Source organism: Chiloscyllium punctatum, chromosome 8 (genome assembly GCF_047496795.1).
Source record: "Chiloscyllium punctatum isolate Juve2018m chromosome 8, sChiPun1.3, whole genome shotgun sequence".
Classification (NCBI taxonomy): domain Eukaryota; kingdom Metazoa; phylum Chordata; class Chondrichthyes; order Orectolobiformes; family Hemiscylliidae; genus Chiloscyllium; species Chiloscyllium punctatum.
In genome coordinates, this window is record NC_092746.1 from 133933698 (window position 1) to 133959599 (window position 25902).

Genomic DNA, 25902 nt, shown 5'->3' on the forward strand with positions numbered 1-25902 from the left:
AAGTGACCAGGGAGTGGTCATCACAGAGAGAGAGGGAGAGGGAGTGACCAGGGAGTGGTCATCACAGAGAGAGAGGGAGTGACCAGGGAGTGGTCATCACAGAGAGAGAGAGAGTGACCGGGGAGTGGTCATCACAGAGAGAGAGAGAGAGGGGGAGTGACCGGGGAGTGGTCATCACACAGGGAGAGGGACTGACTAAGGAGTGATCCTCACAGTTCATTACCTTCATCACAGGAAGAACATGTCTCTCTTTCTGTCTCTGTCTTTATCTTTCTTTTTCTTTCTCTTTCTCTTTCTCCTTCCCAATACATAGTCTCTGTCTCTCTTTCGCTCCCACAAACACTCTCTCACTCTCCCTCTATCAATGTCTCTCTCTCTCTTTCCATCTCTCTTTCTCTCTCTCTGTGTAAATCTCTTTCGCTCCATCTCTCCCTCACTCCATCTCTCTCTCTGGGCTGCTTTCTCTATCACACTCTCTGTCTTGCGTAGATTCATCTTGTCTGCGTTCACTGCTGTGATTTTAGACTTTGAATTTATTGTGTCCACAATAGACTAATATTTGCTCTGTTTTTTTCTGTTCTCTCCCCTATCCTATCTCCTCTTTGTCCCTTTTCTTCACCTTCCTTGCTGTCTGATATTCTCTCTCTCTCTCTCTCTCTGTCTCTCTCTCTCTCGGTCAGCATTGGAAAGCTGAGGTATGTTGCTTTCTGGGGCAGTTCCAGCTTGTTTGTGTGTGTGTCTGTGTGTGTGTGTGTGTCTGTGTGTGTGTGTGTGTATATGGGTGTGTGTGTGTGTGTGTGTATATGGGTGTGTGTGTGTGTGTGTGCATGTGGGGCTGTCTGTGTGAGTGAGTGTGTGTATATGGGGTTGTGTGTGTGTGGGGCTGTGTGTGTGAGTATGTGTGTATATGGGTGTGTGTATGTCTATGAGGCTGTGTGAGTGTGTATGTGTATGTGGGGCTGTGTGATGGTGTGTGTGTGTATGGGCCTGTGTCTGTGTGAGTGGGTGTGTGTATATGGGGCTGTGTGTGTGGGGGGGCTTTCTCTGTGTGTGAGTGAGTGTGTGTATATGAGGCTGTGTGATGGTGTGTGTGTATATGGGTGTGTGTGTGTATATGGGGCTGTGTCTGTCTGTGGGTGTGTGTGTGAGTGTGTATATGGGGCTGTGTGTGTGGGGGGGCTTTCTGTGTGTGTGAGTGAGTGTGTGTATATGAGGCTGTGTCTGTGTGTATTTGTGTATATGGGGCTGGGTGTGTGTTTGTGTGTGTGTATATGGGGTTGTGTCTGTGTGTGAGTGAGTGTGTGTATATGAGGCTGTGTGTGTTTGTGTGTGTGTATATGGGGCTGGGTGTGTGTTTGTGTGTGTGTATGTGGGGTTGTGTCTGTGTGTGAGTGAGTGTGTGTATATGAGGCTGTGTCTGTGTGTGTTTGTGTATATGGGGCTGGGTGTGTGTTTGTGTGTGTGTATATGGGGTTGTGTCTGTGTGTGAGTGAGTGTGTGTATATGAGTCTGTGTGTGTGTGTTTGTGTGTGTAAGTAAATGTGGCTGTATGTGTGAGTGAGTGTTTGTGCGTTCCTTGTGTATTATGTCTCGTTTTCTGAACCCACCTGAAACCCAACAAACCCCAAATCACACATGACCCAAACCTTTCCTACCCAGACAAGCACTCCTGCCACTGCCCTGATCCTACGCCCACCCACCCTGACCTTACCCCCAAGACTCCCACTCCACCCCCACCCAGTCATGTCCATCTGCCACCCCCAACATACCCTTACATCCTGACCCTCCCCCGACCCACCTCTTTAGCCCCACTCGCTGCTCCCTGCACCCTGACTGCACCCCACCATAGCACCTTGACCCACCACATGACCCCCACCCCCCACCCACATCCACGCCTGTCCTTGCCCTCGCCGCCTGGCCCTGCAATCAGTAAGAAAGTGTTTACTGTGTTTGGGGTTTGGTCTGTGGGTCTCATCATGGTGCATGCTGGGATTGTTGGTGTAATGACGTTTGTGATGGATTTCAGACCGTGGTGTGAATGTTCAGGCACAATGCAAGGATTTAGGAACTGTTACCACATATCCTGAAGGTTAGCATTGGAGGAGATTCAGGTGTGGGGGCTCAGAGCAACAGGAGTATGAGTATTGGGTTGGGGCTGTTGGACTGTGGGAGATGAGGGGTTGAATTGGGGTATGGGTGGGGCGGAGGGGTTTGGTGTATGAACCCTCAGGTTGGGGTGAACCTTGTCCTGCCTTGGGTTGGTGGGTCTTGGGGTGAACCAGTTTGGGATTTTAGATCAGAATGGTGCTGAAAAAGCACAGCAGATCAGGCAGCATCCAAGGAGCAGGGAAATCACCATTTTGGGCAAAAGCCCTTCATCAGGAATAGAGGCAGGGAGCCTCCAGGGTGAAGAGATCAATTTTCCAGCTCCTCGGATGCTGCCTGACCTGCTGTGCTTTTCCAGTACCATCCTGCTCCAAACTCTGGTTTCCAGCATCTGCAGTCCTCACTTTTGACCATTTTGGGAGATTGGCAGGCTGTGGATTGATATTGGTTGAGAGAGAGAGTGGGCTGGGCTCTGGGGGAGATGGCTACTGGTCAATAGGGGATCTGCGGGGATAGTGTTAGATTAGTGGTGCTGGAAGAGCACAGCAGTTCAGGCAGCATCCAGGGAGCAGCGAAATCGATGTTTCGGGCAAAAGCTCCTCATCAGGGGATGGTGTTGGTGTCAGTGTGGGGTCTGTGGGGGTGGGGTTGGTGTCAGTGTGGGGTCTGTGGGGGTGGGGTTGGTGTCAGTGTGGGGTCTGTGGGGGTGGGGTTGGTGTCAGTGTGGGGTCTGTGGGGGTGGGGTTGGTGTCAGTGTGGGGTCTGTGGGGGTGGGGTTGGTGTCAGTGTGGGGTCTGTGAGGATATCGGGGCTGGTGTCAGTGTGGGGTCTGTGGGGGTGGGGTTGGTCTCAGTGTGGGGTCTGTGGGGATGGTGTTGGTGTCAGTGTGGGGTCTGTAGGGGTTGTGTTGGTCTCAGTGTGGGGTCTGTGGGGATATCGGGGCTGGTCTCAGTGTGGGGTCTGTGGGGATATCGGGGTTGGTCTCAGTGTGGGGTCTGTGGGGATATCGGGGTTGGTCTCAGTGTGGGGTCTGTGGGGATATCGGGGTTGTGTCAGTGTGGGGTCTGTGGGGATATCGGGGTTGTGTCAGTGTGGGGTCTGTAGGGGTTGTGTTGGTCTCAGTGTGGGGTCTGTGGGGGTATCGGTGTTGGTCTCAGTGTGGGGTCTGTGGGGGTATCGGTGTTGGTCTCAGTGTGGGGTCTGTGGGGGTGGTGTTGGTTGTAATGATTTGTGTTTGTATTAGGCTCACCGAAGTATCGATGATCTTTACGAAGATTTACGAGATGGACATAACCTGATTTCTCTCCTTGAAGTTCTCTCGGGCGAATCCCTGGTAAGTCTAACAAGCTCCCTGTTTTGAGAAACTAACCCCAGCTTTTGCATATCCCAGCGCAGGCAGATGATCCAACTAACAGAATAACATCACTCCCACAAACCCCAGCACTAACCTTTCCAAATGAAACACTCACCCAATTGAGGCATCATCTGTTTCTCCACCTCAATCCCTGAATGTTCAATCAGTCACTCAGAGACCCCCTCAGTGTGGGATCACCCTGTGCAGTCTCTCAGAGACCCCTTCAGTGTGGGACCACCCTGTGCAGTCACTCAGAGACCCCCTCAGTTTGGGATCACTCTATGCAGTCACTAACAGACCCCCTTGGTGTGGGATCACCCTGTGCAGTCACTCAGAGACCCCATCAGTGTGGGATCACTCTGTGCAGTCACTCACAGACCCCCTCAGTTTGGGATCACTCTATGCAGTCAGTAACAGACCCCCTTGGTGTGGGATCACTCTATGCAGTCACTAACAGAACCCCTTGGTGTGTGGGATCACCCTGTGCAGTCACTCACAGACCCCCTCGGTGTGTGGGATCACTCTGTGCTGTCACTCACAGACCCCCTCGGTGTGTGGGATCACCCTGTGCAATCACTCAGAGACCCCCTCGGTGTAGTACAGCCTGTGATTGAGTGTGTCAGTGCCTGGTGGAATGTTGTTCTATTTTGATGCCATTGCTCTCTCTCTCTCTCTCTGTCTCTCTCTCTCTCTGTCTCTCTCTCTCTCTGCGTCTCTCTTTTTCTCTCTCTCTCTCTGCGTCTCTCTCTCTGTGTCTCTCTTTTTCTCTCTCTCTCTCTGCGTCTCTCTCTCTGCGTCTCTCTTTTTCTCTCTCTCTCTCTCTGCGTCTCTCTCTCTGTGTCTCTCTTTTTCTCTCTCTCTCTCTGCGTCTCTCTCTCTGCGTCTCTCTTTTTCTCTCTCTCTCTCTCTGCGTCTCTCTCTCTGCGTCTCTCTTTTTCTCTCTCTCTCTCTCTGCGTCTCTCTCTCTGCGTCTCTCTTTTTCTCTCTCTCTCTCTCTGCGTCTCTCTTTTTCTCTCTCTCTCTCTCTGCGTCTCTCTCTCTGCGTCTCTCTTTTTCTCTCTCTCTCTCTCTCTGCGTCTCTCTCTCTGCGTCTCTCTTTTTCTCTCTCTCTCTGCGTCTCTCTCTGCGTCTCTCTTTCTCTCTCTCTCTCTGCGTCTCTCTCTCTCTACGTCTCTTTTTCTCTCTCTCTCTCTGCGTCTCTCTCTCTGCGTCTCTCTCTGCGTCTCTCTCTCTCTGCATCTCTCTTTCTCTCTCTCTCTGCGTCTCTCTCTCTGCGTCTCTCTCTCTCTCTGTGTCTCTCTTTCTCTCTCTCTCTGCGTCTCTCTCTCTCTCTGTCTCTCTTTCTCTCTGCGTCTCTCTGCGTCTCTCTCTCTCTCTCTCTCTCTCTCTATCTTTCCCCAGCACTCTCCTTCTCTGCTGTTTTGATTTTATTGAATTGTATGACAGAATTTATCCAACTGTCTGTATTGTCTGGGGAGAGTGAGAATGGAGTGCGCAGGGAGACTGGAATCTACTCGGATCATACAAACATTAAAAACAGGAACAGAAGCAGGCCATTCGGCCCCTTGACCTGGTCCTCCATGCAGTAAAGTCAAATTACCTGGAGTCCCGGTGATCCTCGATTGTTCAGTTCGAAGGGCAGGAGCCTCTGAAACTCAGCTCTTCTCTCTGTGTGTTTGAACCCAGGCTGTAACGAGGGCAAGACCTGAGTGACCCTAATCGGACCCAGACTGAGTGCCATGGGATCAACAGAGTAGGCAGCAAGGGGAGGACATTCTGCCTGTCAACATAATCCTGCCCTTACTCAGTAAAGTGATGGCTCATGTTCCTGTCTGTACCCTATAACCTTTGGCTCCATGATTGATCAAAAATCTCTCAGGCCTTGTGCTTGAATGAAGTGAGAGAGACAGCCCTCACTCCCCTTTAGGGAAAAGGATTCCACACAATAATGATCTGGCCTCAGAGAGATAAAAGATTCTGTTCATCTCTGTCGAGGGAGAGCTGTCATTCCTAAACAATATCCTCTAGGCCTCCCCTCTCCCAGAGGATGAAACATGCCCTCAGTATCCACCTTATCAACCCCCACAATGATCCCTCTCATTGTTCCAAGCTCCACTGGGTACCGGCACAGTCTGTCCAAACACAACTCAGAAAGTAACCCCTTCATCCTGGGAGCCTTCGCTGATCTACTTTTGAATGATATTAAATCTTTCCTTCAAACGAGGAGTCTAAAACTGTCAACAGTTTTGTGGATGTGCTCTCACACTGACCAGGCAGAAGTGGGTACTGCAGATGCTGGAGATTAGAGTCAAGATTAGAGTGGTGCTGGAAAAGCACAGGAGGTCAGGCAGCATCAGGATGAAGGGCTTTTGCCCAAAACGTCGATTTCCCTGCTCCTCAGATGCTGCCTGACCTGCTGTGCTTTTCCAGCACCGCACTCACACTGACCAGCTGCAGTAACACCCTGACATTTCTATTCCTTTCCCTCACAATAAACAACAATTATCCAGTTAACTTTCCTCATCACTTGCTGTATTTGCACACTAACGTTCTGTGATTGATGGGAGGACACCCAGATCCCTCTAACACAAATCAGTCTCAGAGTCATATTGCATGGATACAGACCCTTCGATCCAACTCCTCCATGCCGACCAGACATCCCAGTCCGACGTCCCCAACAGTACCCTTCCACCGACACACTCATTCGTTTGGCTGAACTGGTCCTCACCCTTAACAATTTCTCCTTTGAATCCTCCCACTTCCTCCAGACCAAAGGGGTAGCCATGGGCACACGTATGGGCCCCAGCTATGCCTGTCTCTTTGTTGGCTACGGAGAGCAGTTGATCTTCCGTAATTACACCGGCACCACTCCCCACCTCTTCCTCCGCTACATTGATGACTGCATTGGCACCACCTCGTGCTCCCGCGAGGAGGTTGAGCAATTCATCAACTTCACCAACACATTCCACCCTGACCTTAAATTTACCTGGACCATCTCTGACACCTCCCTCCCCTTCCTGGACCTCTCCATCTCCATTAATGACGACCGACTTGACACTGACACTTTTTACAAACCCACCGACTCCCACAGCTACCTGGATTACACCTCTTCCCACCCTACCTCTTGCAAAAATGCCATCCCGTATTCCCAATTTCTCCGCCTCCGCCGTATCTGCTCCCAGGAGGACCAGTTCCACCACAGAACACACCAGATGGCCTCCTTCTTTAGAGACCGCAATTTCCCTTCCCACGTGGTTAAAGATGCCCTCCAACGCATATTGTCCACATCCCGCACCTCCGCCCTCAGACCCCACCCCTCCAACCGTAACAAGGACAGAATCCCCTGGTGCTCACCTTCCACCCTACCAACCTTCGCATAAACCAAATCATCCGCCGACTTTTCCGCCACCTCCAAACGGACCCCATCACTAGGAATATATTTCCCTCCCTACCCCTTTCCGCCTTCCGCAAAGACCGTTCCCTCCGTGACTACCTGGTCAGGTCCACGCCCCCAAACAACCCACCCTCCAATCGTGGCACTTTCCCGTGCCACCACAGGAACTGTAAAACCTGTGCCCACACCTCCTCCCTCACCTCTATCCAAGGCCCTAAAGGAGCCTTCCACATCCATCAAAGTTTTACCTGCACATCCACTAATATCATTTATTGTATCCGTTGCTCCCGATGTGATCTCCTCTACATTGGGGAGACTGGGCGCCTCCTAGCAGAGCGCTTTAGGGAACATCTCCGAGACACCCGCACCAATCAACCACACCGCCCCGTGGCCCAACATTTCAACTCCCCCTCCCACTCTGCCGAGGACATGGAGGTCCTGGGCCTCCTTCACCGCCGCTCCCTCACCACCAGATGCCTGGAGGAAGAACGCCTCATCTTCCGCCTCGGAACACTTCAACCCCAGGGCATCAATGTGGACTTCAACAGTTTCCTCATTTCCCCTTCCCCCACCTCACCCCAGTTCCAAACTTCCAGCTCAGCACTGTCCCCATGACTTGTCCGGACTTGTCCTACCTGCCTATCTCCTTTTCCACCTATCCACTCCACCCTCTCCTCCTTTGACCTATCACCTTCATCCCCTCCCCCACTCACCCACTGTACTCTATGCTACTTTCTCCCCACCCCCACCCTCCTCTAGCTTATCTCTCCACGCTTCAGGCTCACTGCCTTTATTCCTGATGAAGGGCTTTTGCCCGAAATGTCAATTTTACTGCTCCTCGGATGCTGCCTGAACTGCTGTGCTCTTCCAGCACCACTAATCCAGAATCCCAGTCTGATCTAGTACCAATTGCCAGCATTAGGCCTATATCTCTCTGAACCCTTCCTATTCATATACCCATCCAGATTCCTTTTAAATGTAATTGTACCAGCCTCCACCCCTTCCTCTGGGAGGTCATTTCATATATGTACCACCCTCTGAGTGAAAAAGTTAGCCTCAAAACCTTTTTAAATCTTTCCCCTCTTACCTTAAACCTATGCCCTCTAGTTCTGGACTCCCCTGCCATGGGGAAATGACCTTGTCTATTTATCCTATCTATGCCCTTCATGATTTTATAAACCTCTGTAAGGTCACCCCTCAGCCTCCAATGCTCCAGGGAAAACAGCCCCAGCCTGTTCAGCCTCTCCCTATAGGTCAAACCCTCCAACCCTGGCAACATCTTTGTAAATCTTTTCTGAACCCTTTCAAGTTTCACATTGAATACAATATTCCTATAGTGGCCTAACCAATGTCCTGTACAGACACAACATGACATCCCAACTCTTATACTGACCAATGAAGGTGAACCTGCCAAATGCCTTCTTCATCACCCTGTCTACCTGTGACTCCAGTTTCAAGGAATTAGGCATCTGCACATCTAGGTCTCTTTGTTTGTCAACACTCCCCAGAGCTCTGTCATTAACTGTCCAAGTTGTGCCTTGATTTTGCCTCCCAAAATACTCCTTGGCCCATTGGCCCATCTGGTCAACATCCTGTTGTATTCTGAGGTAACCTTCTGAGGTCACTACTCCTCCAAATTTTGGTGTCATCTACAAACGTATTAACCATACCTCCTATATTCACATCCAAATAGTTTATATAAATGACATAAAGCAGTGGACCCAGCGCCGATCTTTGTGGCACATCCCTGGTCACAGGCCTCCAGTCTGAAAAACAACCTGCTACTAGTTAGAATCTCGTACACCTTGATTGGATCTTCCTCAGTGCTCTGAGTCTCTGGGGAGATTCTCCAACCTGACCCGGGAACTGAAATCCCTCATCCCTGGGACCATTCTGGTCAATCTCTCGGCACCCTCTCAGAGTCTCTCACATCCTTCCTGAGGGGTGAGGGGTATGACAGGAACTGGGGCCTAACCCTTCAGAATCGATCACTTTGTCTATACCCCCTCTCCAATCCCTTCCCCGATCCCCTCCCCTATACCTTCCCTCCATCCCCTCCCCATCCCCTACAAGATGCACTGCAGAAACTCACCAAATATCCTCAGACAGCACCTTCCAAACCCACGCCCACTTCCATCTAGATGGACAAGGGGCAGCAGATACATGGGAACACCATCCCCTGCAAGTTCCCCTCCGCCCTCCATCCTGACTGGGAAATATATCGCCATTCCTTCGGCATCGCTGGGTCAGAATCTTGGAATTCCCTCCCTCAGGACATTGTGGGTCAACCCACAGCACATGGACTGCAGTGGGTCAACAAGGCAGCTCACCCCCACCTTCTCAAGGGGGCAACTAGGGACGGGCAATAAATACTGGGCCCAGCCAGTGACACCCACATCCCACAAATGAATAAGAATAGCTTTTCATTTCCAGTTTTTCTAGTTCTGTGTCATTGGCAGGTTTGAAATTTGACGACTCCTGGTTTCAGGATCTGAGGACTGAGGTGATCATTTTGGTTTTAGGGGTTGGGACTGAGGATTAATGAGGATTTTGAGATTTTAGTAGTGGGGCTTTAAACATTTCTTTTATCAGAACAATGTAGCAATCCCTTGACAGTCCTCATTGATTGGTCAAAAAAACAAAAGAAGTGCAAATCAGAAATAAAAACAGAAATTGCTGAAAATCTCTGTCCTGAAGAGTCATCACTGGATCCGAAACGTTATCTCTGATTTCTCTCCACAGATGCTGTTACTCCCGCTGAGCTTTTCCAGCAATTTCTGTTTTTGGTTCTCACTGATTTGGCCCTGGCCCCAGTAACTTCACCAGACACAGCTCACTGATAGGTGGTTCTTGCTGACCAAGTGAATTGGTCCTTCCTTTTACTGAGCTGATTGCTTTGTGATTCCTACAGTAATTATTGAAGAGATGACCTCGTGGATAGTCTGGATCCTGCTGGAGATATTACCAGCCTCCCATGAGCTGGAGCTAGAATTTGAGTTGGGACCTGTTTTATATTTTTCTCGGGGTTGTTTTTGTTAATGTTTTGTTCCTAATTTGTATTTGATCCTTTGTTGTTTGCTAAAAACGTACCGTTACTTCTGACCTTTACCCTTTGTCCTCTGGCCTATGCCCCTCCCTGCACTGTGAGCTAGCTGAGACAGCAGCATGTGATGAGGTATTTGCGACTGGTGAGTGTGTCTGCCTGCGACCTCTGACAGCATGATGGAACGGTGATTGTTCATTAACTATCTCCCCATCTCCTCAGCCCTGCAGAAACACTCACACTGGCTCTTCCTGAACCTCTGGATTATTCCTGTTAAACTGTAATGACACACTCAGTGTCCAGTACTGCAGAGTCACAGCTGAATCTGGCTACTACAGCATTATAGATGGGGTTCTCCACTTGGGATCTTGCCTTGCTGGTTGGGAATAGCTTCAAGATTAGAATGGTGCTGGAAAAGCACAGCAGGTCAGGCAGCATCCAAGGAGCAGGAAAATTAACGTTTCAGGCAAGAACCCTTGGTCAGGATTCCTGATGAAGGAATTTTGCCCTAAACATTGATTTTCCTGCTCCTTGGATGCTACCTGACCTGCTGTGCTTTTCCAGCACCACTCTAATCTAGACTCTAATCTCCAGCGTCTGCAGTACCCACTTTCACCTGGTTGGGAATAGCTGACAGTGTTTCTGGAGATGCTGTGCTAGTGTCTTGTATCAATGCTGACACATTTGCTAACTTCATGTGTGTTTGTGGGGATGTGGATTGTGTGAGTGCTGCATGCTATCACCAGTCTCCATTACAAACTGAAGGTGCAATCAGCAGCTCAGTCTGACAGTGTGAATAGTGCCATAATGTGTAGCTCTCAGTGTGATTGTCCAGCAGCTCAAACCATCAGTCTCCATGTGTCAAACTCTGTGCAACGCCACCCTCAACCATGATCTACTGTGGAGTTAGGGTTCTCCATCTCAGCACTGGGGATGTTTGTAGAAAGGATAGGGGCGAAGGAAGCTGGGGGTGGAATAGGAACACTGAGAACAGCGAGACTGAGGATAGTGAGGGGACTGAGGGTGAGGGTGGTGAGGTGAGGGTGAGGGGTGTGAGGGGACTGAGGGTGAGGGTGGTGAGGCTGAGGGTGAGGGTGAGGGGTGTGAGGGCCTGCTGTTGGATAGTGGCCTGTTTTCCCGATGTATTTACCGTCTGACCCTGTCAGGGATCCCATTGGTCCATTGGGTGTGAGGAAGGAGCAGATTCCAAAGAGGGGGATCAGCCTGGACGCCTTGTGGCTGTTTCCATGTGAAACAAAGAGAATAAAAGGGAGTGAGGGACATATCGGAACATCAGGGGGACTCTCTGTACAATATTTGACAGCAAATACTGCACAAAGCTGTGTTTGTTGCAAAATATTGGAGGTTTTTCAGTATGTAGGGAGTGTAGAGAGGATGGACTTGATTCTGTATCACAGGCCCCTGCAACGAGACGTGAGAATGATCCACTGGCAGCTCGACTTTAAATAAACTTCAATTTCTTACTGGGCAAATCCCTTCCCATTCACCCCCACTGTCCACAATCCCAATGGACCCAAACCCCTTCCCATTCACTTCGATTGTCCACAATCCGAATGGACCCAAACCCCTTCCCATTCACCCCCACTGTCCACAATCCCAATGGACCCAAATCCCTTCCCATTCATTCCCACTGTCCACAATCCCAATGGACCCAAACCCCTTCCCATTCACCCCCACTGTCCACAATCCCAATGGACCCAAACCCCTTCCCATTCATTCCCAATGTCCACAATCCCAATGGACCCAAACTCCTTCCCATTTACTCCCACTGTCCACAATCCCAATGGACCCAAATCCCTTCCCATTTACTCCCACTGTCCACAATCCCAATGGACCCAAACCCCTTCCCATTCACTTCCACTATCCACAATCCCAATGGACCCAAACCCCTTCCCATTCACCCCCACTGTCCACAATCCGAATGGACCCAAACCCCTTCCCATTCACCCCCACTGTCCACAATCCCAATGGACCCAAACCCCTTCCCATTCATTCCCAATGTCCACAATCCCAATGGACCCAAACTCCTTCCCATTTACTCCCACTGTCCACAATCCCAATGGACCCAAATCCCTTCCCATTTACTCCCACTGTCCACAATCCCAATGGACCCAAACCCCTTCCCATTCACTTCGATTGTCCACAATCCGAATGGACCCAAACCCCTTCCCATTTACTCCCACTGTCCACAATCCCAATGGACCCAAACCCCTTCCCATTCACTTCCACTATCCACAGTCTCAATGGACCCAAACCCCTTCCCATTCACCCCCACTGTCCACAATCCCAATGGACCCAAACCCCTTCCCATTCACCCCCACTGTCCACAATCCGAATTGACCCAAACCCCTTCCCATTCAATCCCACTGTCCACAATCCGAATGGACCCAAACCCTTTCCCATTCAATCCCAATGTCCACAATCCCAATGGACCCAAACCCCTTCCCATTCACCCCCACTGTCCACAATCCCAATGGATCAAAACCCCTTCCCATTCATTCCCACTGTCCACAATCCCAATGGACCCAAACCCCTTCCCAGTCACTTCGATTGTCCACAATCCGAATGGACCCAAACCCCTTCCCATTCACCCCCACTGTCCACAATCCGAATGGACCCAAACCCCTTCCCATTCATTCCCACTGTCCACAATCCCAATGGACCCAAACCCCTTCCCATTCACCCCCACTGTCCACAATCCGAATGGACCCAAACCCCTTCCCATTCACCCCCACTGTCCACAATCCGAATGGACCCAAACCCCTTCCCATTTACTCCCACTGTCCACAATCCCAATGGACCCAAACCCCTTCCCATTTACTCCCACTGTCCACAATCCGAATGGACCCAAATCCCTTCCCATTTACTCCCACTGTCCACAATCCGAATTGACCCAAACCCCTTCCCATTCAATCCCACTGTCCACAATCCGAATGGACCCAAACCCTTTCCCATTCAATCCCAATGTCCACAATCCCAATGGACCCAAACCCCTTCCCATTCACCCCCACTGTCCACAATCCCAATGGATCAAAACCCCTTCCCATTCATTCCCACTGTCCACAATCCCAATGGACCCAAATCCCTTCCCATTCATTCCCACTGTCCACAATCCCAATGGATCAAAACCCCTTCCCATTCATTCCCACTGTCCACAATCCAAATGGACCCAAAACCCTTCCCATTCATTCCCACTGTCCACAATCCGAATGGACCCAAACCCCTTCCCATTCATTCCCACTGTCCACAATCCGAATGGACCCAAACCCCTTCCCATTTACTCCCACTGTCCACAATCCCAATGGACCCAAACCCCTTCCCATTCACTTCCACTATCCACAGTCTCAATGGACCCAAACCCCTTCCCATTCACCCCCACTGTCAACAATCCCAATGGATCAAAACCCCTTCCCATTCATTCCCACTGTCCACAATCCCAATGGATCAAAACCCCTTCCCATTCATTCCCACTGTCCACAATCCAAATGGACCCAAAACCCTTCCCATTCATTCCCACTGTCCACAATCCGAATGGACCCAAACCCCTTCCCATTCATTCCCACTGTCCACAATCCGAATGGACCCAAACCCCTTCCCATCTCAATGGACCCAAACCCCTTCCCATTGACCCCCACTGTCCACAATCCCAATGGAGCTAACTCCTTTCCGTTCCCTCCCATTCTACACAATCCCAATGGACACAGACCCCCTTCCCATCCTGAATTGCTGATCTTGTTGTGAGATTGCTTGATAAACTGTTATTGAGGAATGTCAGTATTCTTTCCTCCCCTAACATCTAACCCTCAAATTGACCACATACACCTCACCAAATTGAATTTAATTAAATTAATAAGTGAGGAAGTGACAGTGAGTTTCGGGTGAGAGTGATTGTGAAACGAGCACTGATTGTTGTAGAAACCCATCCGGGTCACTCGCCTTCTGTTATGGAAGGCAATCCTTACCTTACCTAGTCTGGCCTACACGTGACTCCACACCCACAGCAACTGCCCTCTGAAATGGCCTAGCAAAGACACTCAGCACAGGGCAATTAGGGATGGGCCCCACTGTGCCATGACCCAATAAAGAAAAGCACGGTTCCCTCAGGCTGAGTGTAATGTGAGCGGCCATTAATTGTTGGAGTTGGGTGTTCAATGCTGAGTTTGTGAAGCTCATTATGTAGAGGGTGGTGTATAAACTATTTATAAAGACTCTGCAGCTGTTATTGTCTCTGTCGACTCAGTGACATTAGTCACTGCCGGTTGGAGACTTTGATGACTCATTGTCTTTGTTTCTCACACATCGGACATTTTGTTGAAGCTGCCTTTTATGACAGAGTGTGTGTGAGGAGAGAGACAGGCCCTGAGGGGCCCAGTGGATACACTGCTCCCCCATTGAGACACTAATCAATGATGTGCACACACTTCCCTGATCCAGGAAACACAGCAGACGCGGCACGCCACGTGGCAGACTAGTGAGCTCAGACATTTCAGCAGGATTCCACAATCAGCACGGCATTCACAATCACTCCCTCCCTGATCACACTCACTCCCTGATCACACTCACTCCCGGATCACACTCCCTCCCCGATCACACTCACTCCCTGATCACACTCACTCCCGGATCACACTCCCTCCCCGATCACACTCACTCCCCGATCACACTCCCTCCCCGATCACACTCACTCCCCGATCACACTCACTCCCTCCCCGATCACACTCCCTCCCTGATCACACTCACTCCCTGATCACACTCACTCCCGGATCACACTCACTCCCCGATCACACTCACTCCCCGATCACACTCCCTCCCCGATCACACTCACTCCCTGATCACACTCACTCCCGGATCACACTCACTCCCCGATCACACTCCCTCCCCGATCACACTCACTCCCTGATCACACTCCCTCCCCGATCACACTCCCTCCCCGATCACACTCACTCCCACCCCGATCACACTCACTCCCTGATCACACTCCCTCCCCGATCACACTCACTCCCTGATCACACTCACTCCCGGATCACACTCACTCCCTGATCACAATCACTCCCCGATCACACTCCCTCCCCGATCACAATCACTCCCTCCCCGATCACACTCACTCCCATCCCGATCACACTCCCTCCCCGATCACACTCACTCCCTGATCACACTCACTCCCGGATCACAATCACTCCCTCCCCGATCACACTCACTCCCTCCCCGATCACACTCCCTCCCCGATCACACTCCCTCCCCGATCACAATCACTCCCTGATCACAATCACTCCCCGATCACAATCACTCACTCCCCGATCACAATCACTCACTCCCCAATCACAATCACCCCCTCCCCGATCGCACTCACTCCCTCCACGATCACACTCACTCCCACCCCGATCACACTCACTCCCTGATCACACTCCCTCCCGGATCACACTCACTCCCCGATCACACTCACTCCCCGATCACACTCCCTCCCCGATCACACTCACTCCCGGATCACACTCACTCCCTGATCACACTCACTCCCGGATCACACTCACTCCCTGATCACAATCACTCCCCGATCACACTCACTCCCTGATCACAATCACTCCCCGATCACACTCACTCCCACCCCGATCACACTCACTCCCTGATCACACTCCCTCCCCGATCACACTCACTCCCTGATCTCACTCACTCCCTGATCTCACTCACTCCCGGATCACACTCACTCCCTGATCACAATCACTCCCCGATCACACTCCCTCCCCGATCACAATCACTCCCTCCCCGATCACACTCACTCCCACCCCGATCACACTCACTCCCTGATCACACTCCCTCCCCGATCACACTCACTCCCCGATGACACTCCCTCCCCGATCACACTCACTCCCCGATCACAATCACTCCCTCCCCGATCACAATCACTCCCTCCCCGATCACACTCACTCCCCGATCACACTCACTCCCCGATCACAATCACTCCCTCCCCGATCACAATCACTCCCTCCCCGATCACACTCACTCCCCGATCACAATCACTCCCTCCCCAATCACGCTCACTCCCTGATCACAATCACTCCCCGATCACACTCACTCCCTGATCACACTCCCTCTCCGATCACACTCACTCCCCGATGACACTCCCTCCCCGATCACACTCACTCCCCGATCACAATCACTCCCTCCCCGATCACAATCACTCCCTCCCCGATCACACTCACTCCCCGATCACACTCACTCCCCGATCACAATCACTCCCTCCCCGATCACAATCACTCCCTCCCCGATCACACTCACTCCCCGATCACAATCACTCCCTCCCCAATCACGCTCACTCCCTGATCACAATCACTCCCCGATCACACTCACTCCCTGATCACACTCACTCCCCGATCACAATCACTCACTCCCCGATCACACTCATTCCCCGATCACAATCACTCCCCGATCACACTCACTCCACGATCACAATCACTCCCCGATCACACTCACTCCCTCCCCGATCACACTCACCCCCTGATCACAATCACTCCCCGATCACACTCACTCCCTCCCCGATCACACACACTCCCTGATCACACTCACTCCCCGATCACAATCACTCACTCCCCGATCATACTCACTCCCTGATCACACTCACTCCCCGATCACAATCACTCACTCCCCGATCACAATCACTTCCTGATCACAATCACTCACTCCCCGATTCCACTCCCTCCCCGATCACACTCACTCCCTCCCCGATCACACACACTCTCCGATCACAATCACTCCCCGATCACACTCACTCACTCCCCGATCACAATCACTCCCTCCCCGATCACACTCACTCCCTCCCGGATCACAATCACTCCCTCCCCGATCACACTCACTCCCTGATCACAATCACTCCCTGATCACACTCACTCCCCGATCACAATCACTCCCCGATCACAATCACTCCCTCCCCGATCACACTCACTCCCTGATCCCACTCACTCCCTGATCACACACTCCCTGATCACAATCACTCCCTCCCCAATCACGCTCACTCCCACCCCGATCACAATCACTCCCTGATCACAATCACTCCCCGATCACACTCACTCCCTCCCCGATCACACTCACTCCCTGATCACACTCACTCCACGATCACAATCACTCCCCGATCACACACACTCCCTCCCCGATCACACTCACTCCCTCCCCGATCACACTCACCCCCTGATCACAATCACTCCCCGATCACACACACTCCCTGATCACACTCACTCCCCGATCACAATCACTCACTCCCCGATCACACTCACTCCCTGATCACACTCACTCCCCGATCACAATCACTCACTCCCCGATCACAATCACTTCCTGATCACAATCACTCACTCCCCGATCACACTCCCTCCCCGATCACACTCACTCCCTCCCCGATCACACACACTCCCCGATCACAATCACTCCCCGATCACACTCACTCACTCCCCGATCACAATCACTCCCTCCCCGATCACACTCACTCCCCGATCACACTCCCTCCCCGATCACGCTCACTCCCTCCCCGATCGCACTCACTCACTCCCCGATCACAATCACTCCCTCCCCGATCACACTCACTCCCCGATCACACTCACTCCCTGATATCACTCACTCCCTGATCACACTCACTCCCCGATCACAATCACTCCCTCCCCAATCACGCTCACTCCCACCCCGATCACAATCACTCCCTGATCACAATCACTCCCCGATCACACTCCCTCCCCGATCACAATCACTCACTCCCCGATCACAATCACTCACTCCCCAATCACAATCACCCCCTCCCCGATCGCACTCACTCCCTCCACGATCACACTCACTCCCTCCCCGATCGCACACACTCACTCCCTGATCACACTCACTCCCCGATCACACTCACTCCCCGATCACAATCACTCCCTCCCCAATCACGCTCACTCCCACCCCGATCACAATCACTCCCTGATCACAATCACTCCCCGATCACACTCCCTCCCCGATCACAATCACTCACTCCCCGATCACAATCACTCCCTGATCACAATCACTCCCCGATCACACTCCCTCCCCAATCACAATCACCCCCTCCCCGATCGCACTCACTCCCTCCACGATCACACTCACTCCCTCCCCGATCGCACACACTCACTCCCTGATCACACTCACTCCCCGATCACACTCACTCCCCGATCACACTCCCTCCCCGATCACACTCACTCCCTCCCCGATCACACTCCCTCCCCGATCACACTCCCTCCCTCCTTGATCACACTCACTTCCTGATCACACTCCCTCCCCGATCACACTCCCTCCCCGATCACACTCACTCCCTCCCCGATCACACTCACTCACTCCCTGATCACACTCACTCCCTCCCCGATCACACTCACTCCCCGATCACACTCACTCTCCTGTGATAACACACAATCCATCCTGAGTCATATATACTGCATATAAACAGTGTATCCAGTGGTCAGTGTGAATCACCAGTCTATCCACTGGTCACTGCGGGTCTGATGGACAGTGTATCCAGTGGTCAGTGTGGGTCTGGTGGACAGTGTATCCAGTGGGCAGTATGGGTCTAGTGGACAGTGTATCCAGTGGTCAGTATGGGTCTGATGGACAGTGTATCCAGTGGGCAGTATGGGTCTGATGGGCAGTGTATCCAGTGGTCAGTATGGGTCTGATGGACAGTGTATCCAGTGGTCAGTGTGGGTCTGATGGACAGTGTATCCAGTGGTCAGTGTGGGTGTGGTGGACAGTGTATCCACTGGTCACTGCGGGTCTGATGGACAATGTATCCAGTGGTCAGTGTGGGTCTGATGGGCAGTGTATCCAGTGGTCAGTATGGGTCTGATGGACAGTGTATCCAGTGGTCAGTGTGGGTGTGGTGGACAGTGTATCCAGTGGTCAGTGTGGGTGTGGTGGACAGTGTATCCAGTGGTCAGTGTGGGTCTGGTGGACAGTGTATCCAGTGGTCAGTGTGGGTCTGATGGACAGTGTATCCTGTGGTCAGTGTGGGTGTGATGGACAGTGTATCCAGTGGTCAGTGTGGGTGTGGTGGACAGTGTATCCAGTGGTCAGTGTGGGTCTGATGGACAGTGTATCCAGTGGTCAGTGTGGGTGTGGTGGGCAGTGTATCCAGTGGTCAGTGTGGGTCTAGTGGACAGTGTATCCAGTGGTCAGTGTGGGTGTGGTGGACAGTGTATCCAGTGGTCAGTGTGGGTCTGATGGACAGTGTATCCAGTGGTCAGTGTGGGTGTGGTGGACAGTGTATCCAGTGGTCAGTGTGGGTCTGATGGACAGTGTATCCAGTGGTCAGTATGGGTCTGATGGACAGTGTATCCAGTGGGCAGTATGGGTCTAGTGGACAGTGTATCCAGTGGTCAGTATGGGTCTAGTGGACAGTGTATCCAGTGGTCAGTATGGGTCTAATGGACAGTGTATCCAGTGGTCAGTATGGGTCTGATGGACAGTGTATCCAGTGGTCAGTATGGGTCTGATGGATAGTAATCCAGTGGTCAGTATGGGTCTAATGGACAGTGTATCCAGTGGGCAGTATGGGTCTAGTGGACAGTGTATCCAGTGGTCAGTGTGGGTCTGATGGACAGTGTATCCAGTGGTCAGTATGGGTCTGATGGACAGTGTATCCAGTGGTCAGTGTGGGTCTAATGGACAGTGTATCCAGTGGTCAGTGTGGGTCTGATGGATAGTGTATCCAGTGGTCAGTATGGGTCTGATGGACAGTGTATCCAGTGGTCAGTGTGGGTCTAATGGACAGTGTATCCAGTGGTCAGTGTGGGTCTGATGGATAGTGTATCCAGTGGTCAGTATGGGTCTGATGGACAGTGTATCCATTGGGCTGTATGGGTCTAGTGGACAGTGTATCCAGTGATCAGTACGGGTCTAATGGACAGTGTATCCATTGGGCTGTATGGGTCTAGTGGACAGTGTATCCAGTGATCAGTACGGGTCTAATGGACAGTGTATCCATTGGGCTGTATGGGTCTAGTGGACAGTGTATCCAGTGGTCAGTATGGGTCTAATGGACAGTGTATCCAGTGGTCAGTATGGGTCTGATGGACAGTGTATCCAGTGGTCAGTGTGGGTCTAATGGACAGTGTATCCAGTGGTCAGTGTGGGTCTGATGGATAGTGTATCCAGTGGTCAGTATGGGTCTGATGGACAGTGTATCCATTGGGCTGTATGGGTCTAGTGGACAGTGTATCCAGTGATCAGTACGGGTCTAATGGACAGTGTATCCATTGGGCTGTATGGGTCTAGTGGACAGTGTATCCAGTGGTCAGTGTGGGTCTAATGGACAGTGTATCCAGTGATCAGTACGGGTCTAATGGACAGTGTATCCATTGGGCTGTATGGGTCTAATGGACAGTGTATCCAGTGGTCAGTGTGGGTCTAATGGACAGTGTATCCAGTGGTCAGTATGGGTCTAATGGACAGTGTATCCAGTGGTCAGTATGGGTCTGATGGACAGTGTATCCAGTGGTCAGTGTGGGTGCACAGTGTATCCAGTGGTCAGTGTGAGTTTAGTTGAATAAAAAGGTGGAAGATCTCATTCTGGAAATGACTGAACAATGTTGTTCCTCCCATCAGCCCCGGGAAAAAGGCCGGATGCGATTCCATAAGCTGCAGAATGTGGGCATTGCCCTGGAATACCTCAAACATCGCCAGGTCAGAGCTGGGCACCGGAACCAAGGAGATGCTGAGTGTGGGACAGCTTTGGGAAGGGCAGGAGTCACATACTCCCTGTCAGGGAGGGTCACGACTCAGTACAGGTCGGGGGGTGTGGGGGGGGGGGGGGGTCACAGTGACCTGGGTAAGGGAGGGCCAGTGGATTGATAGGGGTCACTGCCCCGTCCCACTGGGGGGGGGAGGGGGGTCACTGCCCTGTCCCACTGGGGGAGGGGGGTCACTGCCCTGTCCCACTGGGGGAAGAGGGGGGGTCACTGCCCCGTCCCACTGGGGGTGGGGAGGGGGGGTCACTGCCCTGTCCCACTGCGGGGGGAGGGGGGGTCACTGCCCTGTCCCACTGCGGGGGGAGGGGGGGTCACTGCCCTGTCCCACTGGGGGAGGGGGGTCACTGCCCTGTCCCACTGGGGGAAGAGGGGGGGTCACTGCCCCGTCCCACTGGGGGTGGGGAGGGGGGGTCACTGCCCTGTCCCACTGCGGGGGGAGGGGGGGGTCACTGCCCTGTCCCACTGCGGGGGGAGGGGGGGGTCACTGCCCTGTCCCACTGCGGGGGGAGGGGGGGTCACTGCCCTGTCCCACTGGGGGAGGGGTGGGGGGTCACTGCCCTGTCCCACTGCGGGGGGAGGGGGGGTCACTGCCCTGTCCCACTGCGGGGAGGGGTGGGGGGTCACTGCCCTGTCCCACTGGGGGTGGGGAGGGGGGGTCACTGCCCTGTCCCACTGGGGGAGGGGTGGGGGGTCACTGCCCTGTCCCACTGCGGGGGGAGGGGGGGTCACTGCCCTGTCCCACTGCGGGGGGAGGGGGGTCACTGCCCTGTCCCACTGGGGGAGGGGTGGGGGGAGGGGGGTCAGTGCCCTGTCCCACTGGGGGGGGGGGGGGTCACTGCCCTGTCCCACTGGGGGAGGGGGGTCACTGCCCTGTCCCACTGGGGGAGGGGGGTCAGTGCCCTGTCCCACTGGGGGGGGGGGAAGGGGGTGACTCTGGGGTGGGATGTGGAGTGGGTCAGCTCCCTGCCCTGTATCTGATTACTCCCGGTTTCTCTATCCCAGGTCCGGCTCGTAAATATCAGGAATGATGACATTGCGGACGGGAATCCGAAGCTGACCCTGGGTCTGATATGGACGATTATCCTTCATTTCCAGGTGAGGCTGTGACTCTGGGTTTATCAGCTCAGAGTTTGATCCAGGCACATTGACTGGGATGTGGTTAGTGTACGCAGACTGAGAGTGAAACACATCCCACAGTTTCCACAGAATCCCTGAGCCACCACATAGTTAATCTGCTCAGGCTGCACAAGGCTTGGATTAGTGTTCAGGCTAGCACCACCTTGATTGGAAAATGTGTCTCCAAGTGGAACAGATCAGTTACAGCACAGAATGTGCCCATTCGGCCCCCTAACCCCTCGTCCACCTAGATCCAATGGTCTGCGTTTTCCTGAGATGGACAAACATTTTTGCTCAAGATAATGATTTAATTTCCTGTTAAAAATCTCTATTGAATGTTCACTGACCACCCTCCCCGAGGGTCCAGACCTGAACTACTCACTGAGTGAGAATGTTTCTCTTTGCTCACCATTTCCTTTCCTTACTAATTATTTTAATCCTGTGCCATCTGCTCGCTGATCCTTCACTAATGGGAGGTTCTCGCCTAACCACTCTGTGCAGAAACCGTGGTTTTGGAAGTTTTGGTGTTTGTCCTTCCAGCTTTTTGAAACAGGAGCATATTTGCTGTTTTCCAGTCCCAGGGGTGGGCAATAAATGTGGATGCAGCCAGGGACACCCACATCCCACAGACAGGTAGAGAGAATGTCACCGGGAGATTTTGGTTAAAGTGTGCAGGGGACCAGGCATCACTTTGGATGCTGCTGTAGTGTTGAACATGTTGGGGGATATTCTGTCTTTGGCGATGACCTTTGCATCCTCACTGTCCACTGAAGTAGTGCCAAATGATTGGAGGGTGGGAAATGTTTTTCCCTTGTTCAAGAAAGATAGTAGGAATAATCCTGGGGATTACAGACCAGTCAGTCTTAGGTCTCTGGTGGGCAAAGTATTGGAGAGGATTCTGAGAGACAGGATTTATGATGACTTGGAAAACCATAGTTTGATTAGAGATAGTCAGCATGGCTCTGTGAGGGGCAGGTCATGCCTCACAAACCTTACTGAGGATGTAACAGAACACGTTGATGAAGGTAGAGCAGTGGCTGTGGTATACATCCAATTTAGCAAGGTGTTTGATAAGCTTCCCTTGGTAAGCTCATTCAGAAAGTAAGGAGGCTTGGGATACAGGGAAATTTGTCCGTCTGGATACAGAATTGGTTGGTCCATGATAGTAGATGGAAGGTATTCAGCCTGGAGTTCGGTGACCAGTGGTGTTCCACAGGGATCGGTTCTGGGATCTCTGCTCTTTGTGATGTTTATAAATGACTTGAGTGAGGAAGTGGAAGGGTGGGTTAGTAAGATTGCCGATGACACCGAAGTTGTTGGGGTTGTGGATAGTGTGGGGAGCTGTTATAAGTTGCAGTGGGACATTGACAGGATGCAGAACCAGGCTGAGAAGTTAGAGAGTTTTGAGAAGATTTGGAACTGGGAAGAGCCGGAAATGACATCACCAACTCAAGGAAACCGAAACACAAATAGAAAGTGGGACATAATACCCGTGTTTCACCAGAGGCTCACTGATGATGTGACCCGGAAGCTGGTGTAGCCCAAGCTTACCCGGGGAGGTTTTTTCCTATAAAAGCGCGCAGGAGTGGAACCCGAGGCACTACAGAGGTAGTGCCTCCCACCCGCCCTCCTCCTCTAACCCAATAATAAGACCCATTGTGGTAAGTAGGTAAGAGCTGCATTTTGATTGTTCTATTGTTTAGACCCAGTTTTTTTTTAAAAGGTTACTTTTAGAGGGATGGCAGTGAAGGCAGTGCAATGTTCCTCTTGCAACATGTTTGAGGTGAGGGATGCCATGGACGTCCCTGCTGATTACACTTGCAGGAAGTGCACCCATCTGCAGCTCCTCCAAGACCGTGTTAGGGAACTGGAGCTGGAGTTGGATGAACTTCGGATCATTCGGGAGGCAGAGGGGGTCATAGATCGGAGCTATAGGGAAGTAGTAACTCCAAAGATGGCAGATAGATGGGTGACAGTGAGGGGGACTGGGCTGAAGCAGCCAGTGCAGGGACCCCCTGCGGCCGTTCCCCTCAAGAACAAGTAAACCGTTTTGGATACTTCTGGGGGGGACGACTTACCAGGGGTAAGTGACGGGGCTCAGGCCTCTAGCACAGAGCCTGTCCCCGTTGCTCAGAAGGGAAGGGTGGAGAAAGGTAGAGCAATAGTTATTGGGGACTCGATAGTTCGGGGCACAGATAGGCGGTTTTGTGGGAACGAGAGAGACTCACGTTTGGTATGTTACCTCCCAGGTGCAAGGGTACGTGACGTCTCTGATCGTGTTTTCCGGGTCCTTAAGGGGGAAGGGGAGCAGCCCCAGGTCGTGGTCCATATTGGAACCAATGACATAGGTAGGAAGAGGGGTGAGGATGTTAGGCAGGCTTTCAGGGAGCTAGGTTGGAAGCTCAGAGTTAGAACGAACAGAGTTGTTGTCTCTGGTTTGTTACCCGTGCCACGTGATAGAGAGTCGAGGAATAGGGAGAGAGAACAGTTAAATGCGTGGCTACAGGGATGGTGCAGGAGGGAGGGATTTCGGTACTTGGATAACTGGGGTTCTTTCTGGGGAAGGTGGGACCTCTATAAACAGGATGGTCTACACCTGAACCTGAGGGGCACCAGTATCCTTGGGGGGAGGGGGGGTTTAAACTAACTCTGCAGGGGCATGGGAACCCAGACTGTAGCTTTAGGGTGCAGGACCTGGAGTGTAGGGAGGTTAGGAACATGGCATCAATCTCAAAGGAGGGTGCCTGTAAACAGGAAAGTGGCTTGAAGTGTGTATACTTCAATGCAAGAAGTACACGAAATAAGGTAGGTGAACTTGCAGCGTGGGTTGGTACCTGGGATTTCGATGTTGTGGCTATTACGGAGACATGGGTAGAACAGGGACAGGATTAGCTGTTGCAGGTTCCAGGGTTTAAATGTTTTAGTAGGGTCGGGGAGAGGGGGGTAAAAGAGGGGGAGGTGTGGCGTTGCTTGTCAAAGATAGTATTACAGCGGTGGAAAGGACGATGGATGAAGACTCGCCATCTGAGGTAGTTTGGGTTGAGGTTAGGAATAGGAAAGGTGAGGTCACCCTGTTAGGAGTTTTCTACAGGCCTCCTAATTGTCCTAGAGACATAGAAGAAAGGATTGCGAGGATGATTCAGGAGAAGAGTAAAAGTAATAGGGTGGTTGTTATGGGGGACTTTAACTTCCCAGATATTGATTGGGAAAGCTATAGCTCAAGTTTGTTAGATGGGTAGGTGTTTGTCCAATGTGTGCAGAAGGGTTTCCTGACACAATATGTAGACAGGCCAACAAGAGGTGAGGCCATACTGGATTTGGTTCTGGGTAACGAACCAGGCCAGGTGTTAGAATTGGAGGTCGGTGAGCACTTTGGGGACAGTGACCACAATTCGGTGATTTTTACTCTAGTGATGGAGAGGGATAAGTGTGTACTACAGGGCAAGAGTTATAGCTGGGGGCAGGGAAATTATGATGCGGTGAGGCATGACTTAGGATGTGTGGCTTGGAAAAGTAGGCTTCAAGGGAAGGACACAAATGATATGTGGAGCTTGTTCAAGGAGCAACTATTGAGTGTCCTTGATAAGTATGTACCTGTCAGGCAGAGAGGAAAGGGTCGTGTGAGGGAGCCGTGGTTTAATAAGGAATTGGAATCCCTTGTGAAAGGGAAGAGGGCGGCCTATGTAAAGATGAGGCGTGAAGTTCAACTGGGGCGATTGAGAGTTATAAGGTAGCCCGGAAGGACCTGAAGAGAGAGCTAAGAGCAGCAAGGAGGGGACATGAAAGGTCCTTAGTTGGTAGGATTAGGGAAAACCCGAAGGCTTTCTATAGGTATGTCAGGAATAAAAGAATGACTAGGGTAGGAATAGGTCCAGTCAAGGATAGTAGTGGGAAGTTGCGTGTGGAGGCTGAAGAGATTGGGGAGACACTGAATGAATACTTTTCGTCAGTATTCACTCAGGAACAGGACATTGTTGCCGATGTGAATACTGAGTCACAATTAATTAGAATGAACGGCTTTGAGGTATGTAGGGAAGAGGTGTTGGAAATTCTGGCAAGGGTGAAAATAGATAAGTCCCCTGGGCCTGATGGCATTTATCCTAGGATTCTCTGGGAAGCAAGGGAGGAGATTGCAGAGCCA

At 51.9% G+C, this 25902-nt stretch overlaps 1 protein-coding gene across 1 annotated transcript in view; it reads left to right on the forward strand.

Moving 5' to 3' along the window:
• The window catches only part of LOC140480306 (plectin-like), a gene marked incomplete at its 3' end in the record, with an annotated part of 324240 nt that overhangs the window by 234372 nt on the left and 63966 nt on the right, over window positions 1–25902 (forward strand). Inside the window, exons 5-8 of the mRNA XM_072575010.1 lie at window positions 681–695; window positions 3350–3439; window positions 20503–20580; window positions 21648–21740. Of these exons, the coding sequence (XP_072431111.1) occupies window positions 681–695; window positions 3350–3439; window positions 20503–20580; window positions 21648–21740 (276 nt within the window). The remainder of the gene's footprint in view (window positions 1–680; window positions 696–3349; window positions 3440–20502; window positions 20581–21647; window positions 21741–25902) is intronic.